The sequence below is a fragment of the Xyrauchen texanus genome, chromosome 8, assembly GCF_025860055.1.
Source record: "Xyrauchen texanus isolate HMW12.3.18 chromosome 8, RBS_HiC_50CHRs, whole genome shotgun sequence".
Lineage (NCBI taxonomy): Eukaryota > Metazoa > Chordata > Actinopteri > Cypriniformes > Catostomidae > Xyrauchen > Xyrauchen texanus.
The window spans coordinates 18,326,001-18,339,012 of record NC_068283.1 but is presented as its reverse complement, the minus strand read 5'-3'; the positions used below and the strand labels follow the sequence as shown (position 1 = coordinate 18,339,012).

General features: G+C 35.1%; 1 protein-coding gene across 1 annotated transcript; it reads right to left on the bottom strand.

Annotated features, from left to right (window-relative positions):
- Window positions 1-1,294: 1,294 nt before the first annotated feature.
- LOC127647565 (cytochrome P450 3A27-like) lies at window positions 1,295-11,592 on the bottom strand. The gene is made up of 13 exons (XM_052131888.1): window positions 11,327-11,592; window positions 9,831-9,924; window positions 9,654-9,706; window positions 8,220-8,319; window positions 7,973-8,092; window positions 7,693-7,778; window positions 6,820-6,968; window positions 6,602-6,726; window positions 6,411-6,498; window positions 6,130-6,290; window positions 5,085-5,311; window positions 3,655-3,817; window positions 1,295-3,525 (listed from the first exon to the last, which is right to left on the bottom strand). The coding sequence occupies exons 1-13, from the start codon at window positions 11,392-11,394 to the stop codon at window positions 3,436-3,438; spliced, it is 1,524 nt and encodes a 507-aa protein (XP_051987848.1). The 5' UTR covers window positions 11,395-11,592; the 3' UTR covers window positions 1,295-3,435.
- Window positions 11,593-13,012: the final 1,420 nt, after the last annotated feature.

Sequence of the window (13,012 nt, the reverse complement as noted above, 5' to 3'; positions counted from 1 at the left end):
AGGTAGGCCGTGGCATTTAAACGATGCCCAATTGGCACTAAGGGGCCTAAAGTGTGCCAAGAAAACATCCCCCACACCATTACACCACCACCACCAGCCTGCACAGTGATAACAAGGCATGATGGATCCATGTTCTCATTCTGTTTACGCCAAATTCTGACTCTACCATCTGAATGTCTCAACAGAAATCGAGACTCATCAGATCAGGCAACATTTTTCCAGTCTTCAACTGTCCAATTTTGGTGAGCTCTTGCAAATTGTAGCCTCTTTTTCATATTTGTAATGGAGATGAGTGGTACCCGGTGGGGTCTTCTGCTGTTGTAGCCCATCCGCCTCAAGGTTGTGCGTGTCGTGGCTTCACAAATGCTTTGCTGCATACCTCGGTTGTAACGAGTGGTTATTTCAGTCAAAGTTGCTCTTCTATCAGCTTGAATCAGTCGGCCCATTCTCCTCTGAGCTCTAGCATCAACAAGGCATTTTCAGCCCACAGGACTGCCGCGATACTGGATGTTTTTCCTTTTCACACCATTCTTTGTAAACCCTAGAAATGGTTGTGCGTGAAAATCCCAGTAACTGAGCAGATTGTGAAATACTCAGACCGGCCCGTCTGGCACCAACAACCATGCCACGCTCAAAATTGCTTAAATCACCTTTCTTTCCCATTCTGACATTCAGTTTGGAGTTCAGGAGATTGTCTTGACCAGGACCACACCCCTAAATGCATTGAAGCAACTGCCATGTGATTGGTTGATTAGATAATTGCATTAATGAGAAATTGAACAGGTGTTCCTAATAATCCTTTAGGTGAGTGTATATTTCGATCATTCAAAAGGATAACATACATGGTGTCATTTAATATATTTTGGGATTCTTCCCCATTTTGATTAAAATCACATAATGGTTTTTCATAATATGATAGAAAAGGTGCATTACATTGTTGTGTAATGAAAAGAGAGTTTCTAGGTCAAAAAATCTGACTGTTGGGAGTTGAGTCAGCAGGAGGTGGGTTTAAAAAAATACTTGACCCTAAAAGAGGGACTAAACTATATTTAAATATAAAGTCATGTAAATTTAAATCCGAATGAAAAGTCACAGAACATTTCCAGTGTTCATTTGATCTGAAATGCAATTTTGTTTACACAGAAATGCCCCAATCCAAAATTACACACTCAGACTCTCAGATGCCACATTAATCTTACACTTTCAAAGACTGAGATCAGTCAATATAAGCATCGGAAAGAGGCTTTAATTTACAGCTGGTAAATTAAGTGATGAGGTCAGCAGAAAATATTAAATGATACAACATAATATGATGAACATAAGTATAATTTTCAATTAGCTAAAGTCAAAGACACAAAGATATGTGTAACTGCACAATTTAATAATGTGTTATAATTGGGATACGAACACTCTTGAGTGGAAACCTGAGTTTAGTAAAATTCTAATCAAAACATTTTGTAACACCATTAGTTAAACTAATCTTGATGACATTTTTTTTTAAAAAGTTTAGGACATGAGGAATAAAAATGTCCTAGATCTTTAAACATATAAGGTCAGTGTACTATAAAAACAAACTGAGTTTCAGAACACAAACTTTCTCCTCACTGCAGAAAGAAAATTTGTTGAAAACAAGCTGCCATAACGACTTGTTCTCAACATCCTCCAAATTGTGATATCACGGCATGGTTGCAATGGTAGAAAGGTGCCATCCGTTGTTCCTGGCAGGCTACTCTGCCTTACAAGCACCATATTGTTAGGATTAGGGTGGGAGCAGGGTTATGGTATCTACTGCCTGCCAGGAACAAACTGTGGCCCCTATGTGCACTGCAATGGGCCACTGTGGTAGATATTTGCATCTGACCACCTCCACAACAACATTGGCAGAGAGCCAATCAGAACAGCGGTTATATACTGTCAAGTCTTAAAGGAGAAACAGCACCAAAACTAAAGGGTCTGAGTGAGGAGGAAAATGATCATGTTTTACAAATATATGATTGTTTTCTGTGCAAAAAAAAACAACAACAAAAAAAAAACTAATATTATAAGTGAACCTCAAGGAACATATTAAAATAATATAAAAGGCATATCATGACTCATTTAAGTAAAAAAAAAAAAAAAGAAGAGTCATTTAAAACATATCTTAGAATTTTATTATATATTAAAGAGTGAAATGTTAGTCTTGTGGTGACATAATGAATTAAATGTACTCCCCAGTATGGCAAAATGGAGAGCTGTCCAAAAAGGATGGTTTTTCAGGGCAAGGGTGGGTGCATAATGCTGTTAGTGGGGAGATTTCAATCACTTCCTGTTTAGTCTTCATTGCTGAGTGAAATGCAAGACAGCTTTCTGGGTGCATTGAATAACAAAATGCTAATTTTCTCAGGAAATTTAGGCCTATACATGCATGGTAAGATAATTCAGATTATAGTTATAATCAAAAAACTAATTACATTTTTAGGGTATATAGAGATACCAACTAGCGTGTATTAAATCATACTATGGCTGCTAATAAATTTGGGATTTTAGGCAAAATCAAATAATTAATTATTGAACCATATGGTCTTGTCTACTGTTGCTAAACCAACAACACTTTACAATGTGTTCCCTCCTCTGTCTCCTTTTCCAGGATTATAGAAATCATGTCAGCCTGCCCCCAATAACATGAGAAAGGTTCTCTCTTACCACACTTTCAACTGGAACTTCTCCCTGACACTGCAATTGTAAAATAAGCTCCCAATTATAACAGGAAATGTTTAATACTTGGCCACAGTATTTTTGCGATCTACAAGTTGCACTTCTTCAAGAAGCACTTTGACACATCTTAGCACACACACACACGTTGGGTTTCCATGTTTTATGGGGACTTTCCATAGACAATGATTTTTATACTGTACAAACTTTATATTGTATCCCCTAACCCAACAAAAAACTTTCTGAATTTTTGCATTTTCAAAAAACATAATTTAGTATGAATTATAAGCAGTTTTCCACATGGGGACCAACAAATTGTCCCCACAACTTCAAAAATGTAACGTACGCACACACACGCACGCACACACAACACACACACACCTTTTAGTGTGACAGTTTACATCTGCAACTTGGGATCAATAAGCTGAAAACAGGATTTACAGATGATACACAAAATTCACATTCCACATACAACAATAAACGGGTTTTAATGAATGTATTAATTTCAAAAAGTAAATTGAACAGACAAATGGTCACACTACAAGTGACATAAATCATACCACTGAGCATTACAACAGCTCACCTAAATATGGTGTAAAATATAAACATAAAAATAAAGTATTATGCACGATCTAGTTAATTCTACACTACATAACTTTGAAGCCTTTGTGATTACAAATGATGTTTTCTATATGATTACATTGAAATCAAATTATATTGATCAAGGTTTTGTATTAGTTTTAATTATTCTTCTCTATCCCTGTGAGATCTTGGTATGAACTTCAGTGTTATGGGAACCTTTGGCTGAAAAATGGCATTCAACTCTAGAGGGATCTGAAACAAAAAGAGCAATGGATTTATCACTTTGTGTTTGATTAAGAGGCTATATTTTTTATGTTAGGCATATCACATATCACAAACATGCCTCAAAAAATATGAGATGAAAGATGACAAAGTACTAACCTGTGTCTCTTTACATGTTTCCACAGTGAAGTTCTGAAGCAGCTTCACAACAAGAAGTTTCATAATCATTAGGGCAAATCTCATTCCAATGCAGTTTCGTGGCCCGAGTCCAAAAGGCATAAAAGCATACTGGTTGACATCTGCCTTACTCTCGGGGCTGAACCTTAAGATAAATATTAGGAATGCATTCAATTTTGAAATTCATATGAGGATCCTCAATGTTATTAAGATTTAGATAAGTGGTACTCAAAGTTCCAAGAGGTCCGGTCTCTACATTTCCTTTCCAGCAAATGTCCGGATAATAATATGTAGCTTACACGGTGTCATATGGCTATGAAATTACACGTATAATATATAATTTTGAATCGTTTTTATAAATTGCCATGTTTGCAGCAATAGTACTTTGAAAAAATAAAAATACATTCTAAACAGTTCAAATAGTCTATTCAAAACTGGGCAGGGATGAGGACATTGGGGGCCCAGAGATTAGTGGGGTCTGGGGGATCTTCTACCAAAAGATTTAAATATTTCATCAAGACTTCATCAGTCAAGGGCACTTGGATATGAATATTAAAAGATAAGATCAACAGTTTGTTTTGAAGCTGAATGAAATCAGTCCACTTTTGTACATTCAGAATATATATGTATGGGACATAGGAGGCTTTTGGATGGATAAAAAACACTGTATGGTGGTCCTGGTGTGTCCCCTGTGAGAAAATGTAAAAATCTGAATGGACCATTTTTATATTTTCCTTAAAGTGAGAACCTATTTACAAACAAACCATTTACAAATCAACAGTGAAGCATTAAAATACTGTTTGCTTAATTTCAGTATAAATAGGCTTTCCTTGCCACCAATGCCATGATGACATCTGATTAATTTGAACAAAATTAGATCAACATTTATTATGTAAGGCTTGTAACATGCTGGTGGCACGTTAACTTGCCCGAACACATACCTGGCTTTGCTGAACCATCTGAATCACATATCAGACAGATGAAGTGTGTTTAAGTGAAAGATGCCAGTATCTGTAGCGTTGTCTCCACTACTGTCCTTAAAATAACAGCGCCTCCAACTACGTACATAAAATTAAGCTTTGTGGCGCCTCTATAGCAGGGAGAGAGGCAACATGCGAATAGCAGTAATAAAAGTAAGTTTTGTTTAGCTCTCTACACACTTTCTCTCTAGAATTCCCATTCTAGAGAGAAATATTTCTCTCTAGCGCTGAGCGCTTTATTCCCAATCTGCATGCGTATGCTAACACAATCACTTGTGTCAGATAACTAGCACAAAGATTTAGATCTCGGTCCGGATTGAACTGTCCTATGGTCCGGGTCCGGAGTACCCCTGATTTAGATAATCATGAAATGAAATGTGGCTCTGAAAGAAATTTTAGAAGCATCACTATCTGATAGATGAAACCCATCACCTCTCTGGCCTGAACTCATCCGGGGACTCCCAGAGCTGTGGGTCACGATTTAAAACATATGTGGGAATTCCAACCACAGTGTCCTTCGGTATGGTCACTCCATTGAGCTCCACAGTCTTTTTACAGGCCCTCTCTAAACGTGGAGCAGTGGGAAGGAGACGCATTGATTCGTTGATGGCCATTTCCAAGTAATCCATTTTCATTAAAGCATCATATGTAACAGGAGTCTGGGGAATCAAGCCCAATAAATATTGAATTAATTTATTGTTAAAATATTACAGGTGCAGTGTGCAATTTCTACACCACTAGCATCACCAATCACAGTTATGGTTGTTTTCAAACAGGTTTCCTGAACACTCTCTCCATCTTCCATTGGTTGGACAAACATGTAGTCCCGCCCCTAACTCAAACCATTGATTGCGGCAGTGTTGCTGTATCGCGCCAGTCAGGATGCTAAATTGATAATATTTGTATAGCGCCAGCAATACAAGGGGCTCAACCTACAAATAGTTCACTTCTCTTTGTGTCTGCATTTTAAACTGAGATAGGAGAAAGTATTTTAACACTGCATAGATGACACACATCACCTCAATGTGATAAAAACCTCAAGCATTTGTCAGGGTTCCCATAACTTTTGACAAATGAATGTTCTAGTCTTATGGGATTTACTAAATAAGGATTTTTAACAATCTTTTAAATTCAGGTTTCATGAATCATTCAGATTTGAACACTGCTTCAAACAATTCATTGAAACAACTGACTCAGAAACATGACTGAATTTTGAACAGGTTTTACTTACACAAGAGCAATATCAAGCCAATTAAATACTTTAGAGCAGAGCATAACTTGAAAATCTATCTACATCGCACTTTATATTTAGTGTTGACATTTTCATGATTTTCTAGGCCTGGAAAACAGATTTAAAATTCCCTGATATATATATATATATATATATATATATATATATTTTTTTTAATGAATGTGGTAACCCTGATTTGTTGACTTTAGACTTTCCCCTGAAAAACATACAAAAAAGTGTGCTCACATTAGAGGGAAAGTTTTCATCAATCTGTTCAACCAGCTTTTGCAGGCTGTCTGGATTAGTTGCAAGATTATAGAGGAGGAAAGTGAGAGTGGTGCTTGTAGTATCATAACCTCCGAGGATGAAAATGAAGGACTGGGAGAGGATCTCGTGGTCTGTAAGACCTAAAATGTTCAAATGAAAGCACATCTGACAACAAGTCACACATCTGAGGGCGATTATGGCCATGCACATTTGAGACGGGACATTCAGAAATGTATAAAAGGCTGTACTTTCTCTCTAACCTTTTACTGGCTGGTCACCTGTAGTGTTTTCAGCTTGACTGTCAGATATTTGACCCTGGATCATGAGCTGCAGGAAGTCTATCCGCCCCTAATTAAAAATATAAGACCCATATTAACATTTCTGCAACAATCTTTTTAAATAATCAACAATCTGTGACTAAAGCTGAAGAGTGAAACAGTGACAAACATACATTTGATTCTTTGCTGTGTTGGTCCTTTATCTTTCTCAAAACACTGTAAAAATAATTCAAAGATGACTCTGAAAAAAGACGTATACCAATTTTGCCCAAAAGCTTTGCTGTAAAGGGAAAGAGAGCTAAAAAAAGAAAAAAAGGAATTAGCATTTTTTTTTTCATGTAATCAAAACTGTTATAATTCTGATTATTACTATAACCTACAAATAACATACTAAATAGCAGTAAGAGAGGACTGAACAAATGAAACTGGAAAAACTTCTTGATATTAGTAACAAAAGGGTCCTCTGGATTGTTTATGGAGTCGATGTCAACGCTAAAGGAAGAGCTGGTGACAACATCCAAACTGTATGGTGCGACAGCGCTGGCAAAAAAAAAAAAAATAATTATTACATGTTCGATATGGTAATAATTGACATGATTATTACAGTAGATGTAACAACACTGTCATCTGCAAAGGTTATACACCTTTGACGTATCAGTTAATACAGAATAAACACATGAATATATATATTTTTTAGGAATTGTAAACAATGAATTGAATCAGAGTTTTGTGCATATGCGACTTGAATCTGAAAATCTGTTTGTTCCCTAATGTCTAAAGTATCTGAATTCACACATTTTTGTTCACGTGTGACTTTCACTATGTTGAATGTGTGAATGACCGTGTGGTTTATGTATGAATGGCATATGCATGAATAGCAGTTGATGAATGTATAGCATATGCATGAATGTGTAAATACAGTAATACCTCTGATGCACCTCATGAGTTCAGCACCATGGCAAGATGTCATGATGGACATGAACAGAGCCAAAATGTAAAGTTTCCACATTGACAGCTACTCTCTTACATGCACAGTATGTCTATTGGTGTTGTGCTGATGCTTAAGTTATTGCTATGGCAACCAATCAAAATGCACCAGATATCAACTACATTGTCTGAATAAACTGATCAGATTTCATCACTTGCAAAATGTGGACAGTCAGTCCAAAAGGTAAAAATAAAAAAACAATTAGGATATGTGCATAAAGGTTGTGTGTATACAAAATGTTTCTTCAACTACATTAAAAACAAATATCATACATACTCTTTTATTTTAATTGGTTGTTCCTGGTCTCTCTTTTTCATATTTTGAATAAAACGTTCTGCATGCGTCACAACTAAAGGAAATAGCTGAAATATTTTAAGAAATAACCGTTACATAAGTGTCATAAGGGCAAGAAGAATACAATACAGTGCATTAACATGCTGTCATTATTTACTCACCCTCATGTTGTTCCAAACCCATTTGACGTTCTTTCTTTTTGGAACAATACGAGGACGAGAAAATAATGACAGAATTTAACTACCCCTTTAAAGGTCTTTACCTCCTTAAGTCGGCCACTTGTAAAATATGGAGAGAGTGAACCACGAATTCTCTTCCATCTCTCATCTTTAACTATAGATACTCCATCAGCAAAGGGACCAGCCAGATCTGCATTTGTATCCTGTAGAAATTCCAAAATTATTATCTTTACTGGGCCTTAAAGCTTCCTTCAGCTTTCTCTGAATGACCATTATGTTACTTTCCTTGCACAAAAATGTTTTTGAGCTGGTGATTGGGAGTTGGCTTACCCTTCTGTTGGTGAATGTAGAATAACACTCTTTCACCATAATTACTTTGATCATTTCCAGGTCAGTGACCATTAGAATTGGGAGCCTTCCATCAAAGATCCTAAGGCATAGAAGCAATTTTGAATGGATTTGCAGTCATAATGATACACCATACCTACTCTCGCTGTGCCCCACTATTAAAGAAAAGTGAATGGAAGCGCACTGCTACATGTTCCATTATAAATAATTATATCAGATTACAAAAAGAGTAATAGCAATGTCATACAGGTGGAAATATGACCGAACAGTGTTGGTTTTCATTTTACAATAGGGATGTGTACTGGACTAGTTACTGATACTGTATTACTTTCGAGAGATAAAAACCATGGAAATATTTACTTACCATTATGTAAAAGTAATAATTTGGGATCAGTCCAAGTTTAGCTCAATCAACAGCATTTGTGGCATAATGTTGATTACCACAAAAAAACATTTTGTCTATTAAATTATAAACTATTAAAAAAATAAAATAAATAATAATAATACTAATAAATTATATATATATATATATATATATATATAAAAATCGAGATTACATTGAGAATTTTACAATGCATGTGAATGTGACCAATTTTTGGAGGTTTTAAAGGCAGAAATGTGAAGCTTATAATTTTATAAAAGCACTATCATTAATTATTCTGTTAAAACTCATATACTATTTGAGCTGTAAAGTTGTTAAAATCGTTGTTTTTATGGTCATTTTAGTATTTACGAGTGGATAAACTTTACAAAGAAATGGTCAGTAAGGGATTTGATCTCACTAAAATCATGTTAATGTGCATATTGTTTATGTCTTGTTGCTATACTTTTGTAACGGTGAATATTTTAATGATTGCTTCTATTGTAAGTGCCTCAATGTAACCCAGATTTTTGCTTTTTTGTTTTAAAGAAAAGGACTAACAAATCAAAATAAATTTTAGTGGTAATCAACATTTTGACACAAATGCTGTCAACTGAGCTTAACTTGGAATATTCCTTTAAGTAATGAGAAGATTGCTATTTTATGAATAACACATCTGCATTATTATTCATATTCACAGATTAAACTGAATGCACAAATTACTCATAATAATAACCCATACATTATGCAGTTTCCCTAGCATATCTATTTAAATAACCAGTTATAATAACATTACTGAATTTTATTACACGACTCTCTGGAATACTTCATTCTTATTGGTCAATTGCAGCATTCTGTGGCCAAATATGTTTGAACAATGAACCCTAAATGACATTTAATTCCACTGTACATGTTTATATATATCTGCAATGACAATAAACATGACTTCAACTACTAGAACACCTTCACCTGTATATTATATAATATTTGATTACATATTCATTACAGATATGATCTGATTCTGTTAAAAAAATGAATGCATGACTGGTACTCACCCCCATATTTTTCCATATTTCTTAGCACACTCCATATCGAAATTGCAAATACCCTGAAATACATTTGTACACATCCAATACATAAATGAGAGACTAAAAAGAGTCTTTTTGCTTCAGCATAAATTGGAAACTAATTTCTATTTGATTCTACTGCAGTTGCAAACGTGAATTACTTACTTTCCTGTATGAAAGAAATGTGCCAATGAAAGGCAAAGGCCTTGGTCCTGGAATACCCAGCTTGTTGAAAAATCCATGTGGCCAAACACCATAACTACAACCATAACCACAAAACATCACTAAATTAACATAAGATCCATTTGATATAGTTGGGTAGTAGTTGACATGTGATTTGCAATTTCAGTGTCCTACAGTGTAACATTACTTTCTCCATCTAAAACTATTTTTCATTTTTTTCTTATAATATTTTTATATAATAATTCCTTTATACGTTTTATACATTTTACTGACCTTATATCAACAGAGACAGAGGGAGTAGTTAAATGTTTTTAAATTAATTTGTCAAAACAGGACCATTTAAAATGAACTAGTGAAAACAAAAGGTGATTAAAAAAAAGAGTAAAAACCTAAGAAATAGTGACCAGTTACATGCCCTAAGACTTTCCCTACACTGTATTAAATGTCAGTAATTTTAACGGTAAAAGACTGTAAAAATGCTACAGAAAAAAATCTTTAATTGATTAACGAATATTAAGTGTAAAATATAAGTTTTTTTTTTTAATATATTTTAAGACAATACAATCGTTTTTACAATAAAATGTTGTTAAATAAAAAAATATAGATGTAAAAAATATGATTTTTCTGAAAAATTAATGGTAAAAATGTAAATTATTTAACAAGAGAGAACATGTACTTTTCAGAGTAAGTTATTGTTAAAATTACGGTGAAAAACCATAATCAGGCATTTCCACAATTCCCTGCATGACCCATCTTATTTAATTATATTTTATGGGAGTCGTTATGTTTCTTCTTATTTGTAATATCAGTTGCATACATTGGCGTGTTCTGTGTTATTTTTGATGTAGTTTAGTTCATGTTTCCTGCATTATTTGAATTTCACATGTGTTACCCTGATGATGTTTATTGGTCTTTGCTCCTGGAAGAGCCATTATTGATGAACTTCATGTCATCATGTGCTCTTCTATAATTTTATCAGTGATTAACAATACCTTACAAAATAAAAAGCAGATTTATAAAGCTTCAGAAGGTTAATATCAATAAGTTTATTATTTTTTTTTACTGTAATTTAATGTTTTTTTTTTTTTTTTTTTTTTTACAGTGCCAGTGTGGTCACGTAAATTACAACAGTTTTAAACTAACTTTTACAGGTTGTTCTGTAAAGTTGTTTACATTTTTACTGTATTGTTTACATAATTATTCTGGCAACCACAGCTGCCAGTTTTTTTTTTTTTTGTAAAAACAACAGGATCATTTTTTTTTTCAGTGTATACAGCTTATATATAGATTTTCATCTAAAATCTTGATAATCTTGATGTTGAATTAAAAATAAGGACATGTTATATGATAACGACCCAAATACATACATATACTGTATCTCGAAGTAATAAGACAATATAACACTTCAAACCATCATAAACAAATCATGAGATTCATAATACAGATATTAATATAGATCTTATGTTAATAACACTTACATAAATAAGAGAGTTATGATCAGTGCCACCAGGGTCCAGGTGACTGACAGAGACGTGAGATCAATCATTGTAAGTCCAGTCCTGATTTATATCAAACTCTGTTGTGTCGTGTATTCTTCAATGCAGATTCGGAGATCTTTGTTTTGCAGAAGTCCCACTACAGTTCGATGCTCCTCGCAGTGTTGCCAACTAATTTTCAGCGGACGTTGCTAAAGGCAGGTCGATAGGCCTTTTTCACGGAAGTTAGAACGCACATCCGGTTCAGCGTTTGTTGTGTAAAGCGACTTCCGGTCGAAACAACAATGGCTGAAGCAACATCGAGGTGTCACTGTAGCGTCCCTCATTGCACAAATAATAAGCAGCGACAACCATATTTGAGTTTTCATGCTTTTCCAAGCGACGACTGTCAGACAAAGAAGTGGATGCATGCTATTCGACGCGTAGAAGGCCCAGTGTTTAAGATCCTTAGAGGCAACACATTTGTTGATTTGTTGCTAAAAGTTGCTAAATGACGTCATTACGTAATCCCAACGCAAAACTACGCCATTATGTAATACGTAGATATTATTTGAAATACACACACACACAGCATTTGTAAAAGTTATTCAAACAACACTTTTTTATGATCAGATTTTTTAATACAACATTGATATTGAACAGTTAAACACTTTTGAACAATTACATTTTGTGTAGGCTATTTTCTTATTAACCAGTGAAACACATGAACTGAACAATTAAAGCACTGTGGTAGTTAATATGCTACCAAAATGATCAACAATTATACAAGATAATAACAAGGTGTATCAGTAAATGAACAATTAGGCTATATTGAACAATTGAAGCTAGCATCTTAACTTAAATGTGTTTGTCTATTGCTAGGCACCTCTTCCCAACTCTCTCCATAGAATGGTGTGCTGCTGGGCTGGTTAGCAGTGGTTTCCTCCATTACTTTTCTCATTCACAGTGCAGTCTACACTGTCACCATCAGCCTTGATTCCCCCAGTTCCGGAAAATCCATTCCTTGATGAATCATAGATTTACAAGCAAATCATTTTCATCTTCACTGTCCAATGAGCTGGTATCAGCAGAAAAGGATGGCATGGCTTTAAAGCTGTATGCTGCTGTGGTGCCAGACTGTTGCAGAACTTCATTAGGTAGTTTATGATGGTAACAAGTATCACCAGCCAGCTTCAGTCCGTACCGCACAAGGAGTATGGAGTTGAGAGTGTGCAGTGACAGTCTATTTTCTTAACTTTGACTTGACCACACTCATTTGGCTAAACAGCTGTTCAACCTCTGCATTTGAGTGTGGCAAGGAGAGGGCAGCCAGTGCAGCTTTGCACAGTTCTTCAAATGGTTTTAACCCTGAAGCGTCTGTGTAGTTATACACTTCGCTCCAAAACTCAGTGGAATTTTCAGTTGATTCCCACCTCAATAAATGGATATTTCTCCATTGGGAAACAATTTTGTCAATTGACTGTGGCTGGTATCCCAGTAGCTCAGCTACTTTAATAATTTCATTGGTGCCTTTATTGTGATTTAGTGTTTCCTTAACACTGAACAGGGCCATGTTTCGTAAGGTTTCGAGATTGTCTGGGAGCCTTCCTTGCAGCTCCTTGCTTAGAGCAACAACATAGTTGATGCATCGTTTCCGAATTACTTTTTCGTCCTCTGGCGCAAGGCTGA

What these genes read in the sequence shown, in the direction of transcription:
- LOC127647565 (XM_052131888.1), bottom strand. Translation starts at nt 11,394, where the DNA reads ATGATTGATCTCACGTCTCTGTCAGTCACCTGGACCCTGGTGGCACTG. An exon ending in AGGTGACCAGCCAGTAAAAG is followed by an intron (nt 6,291 to 6,410) that starts GTTAGAGAGAAA and finishes TGAACATTTTAG; the next exon opens with GTCTTACAGACCACGAGATC. An exon ending in ATGAAAACTTTCCCTCTAAT is followed by an intron (nt 5,312 to 6,129) that starts GTGAGCACACTT and finishes TTGATTCCCCAG; the next exon opens with ACTCCTGTTACATATGATGC.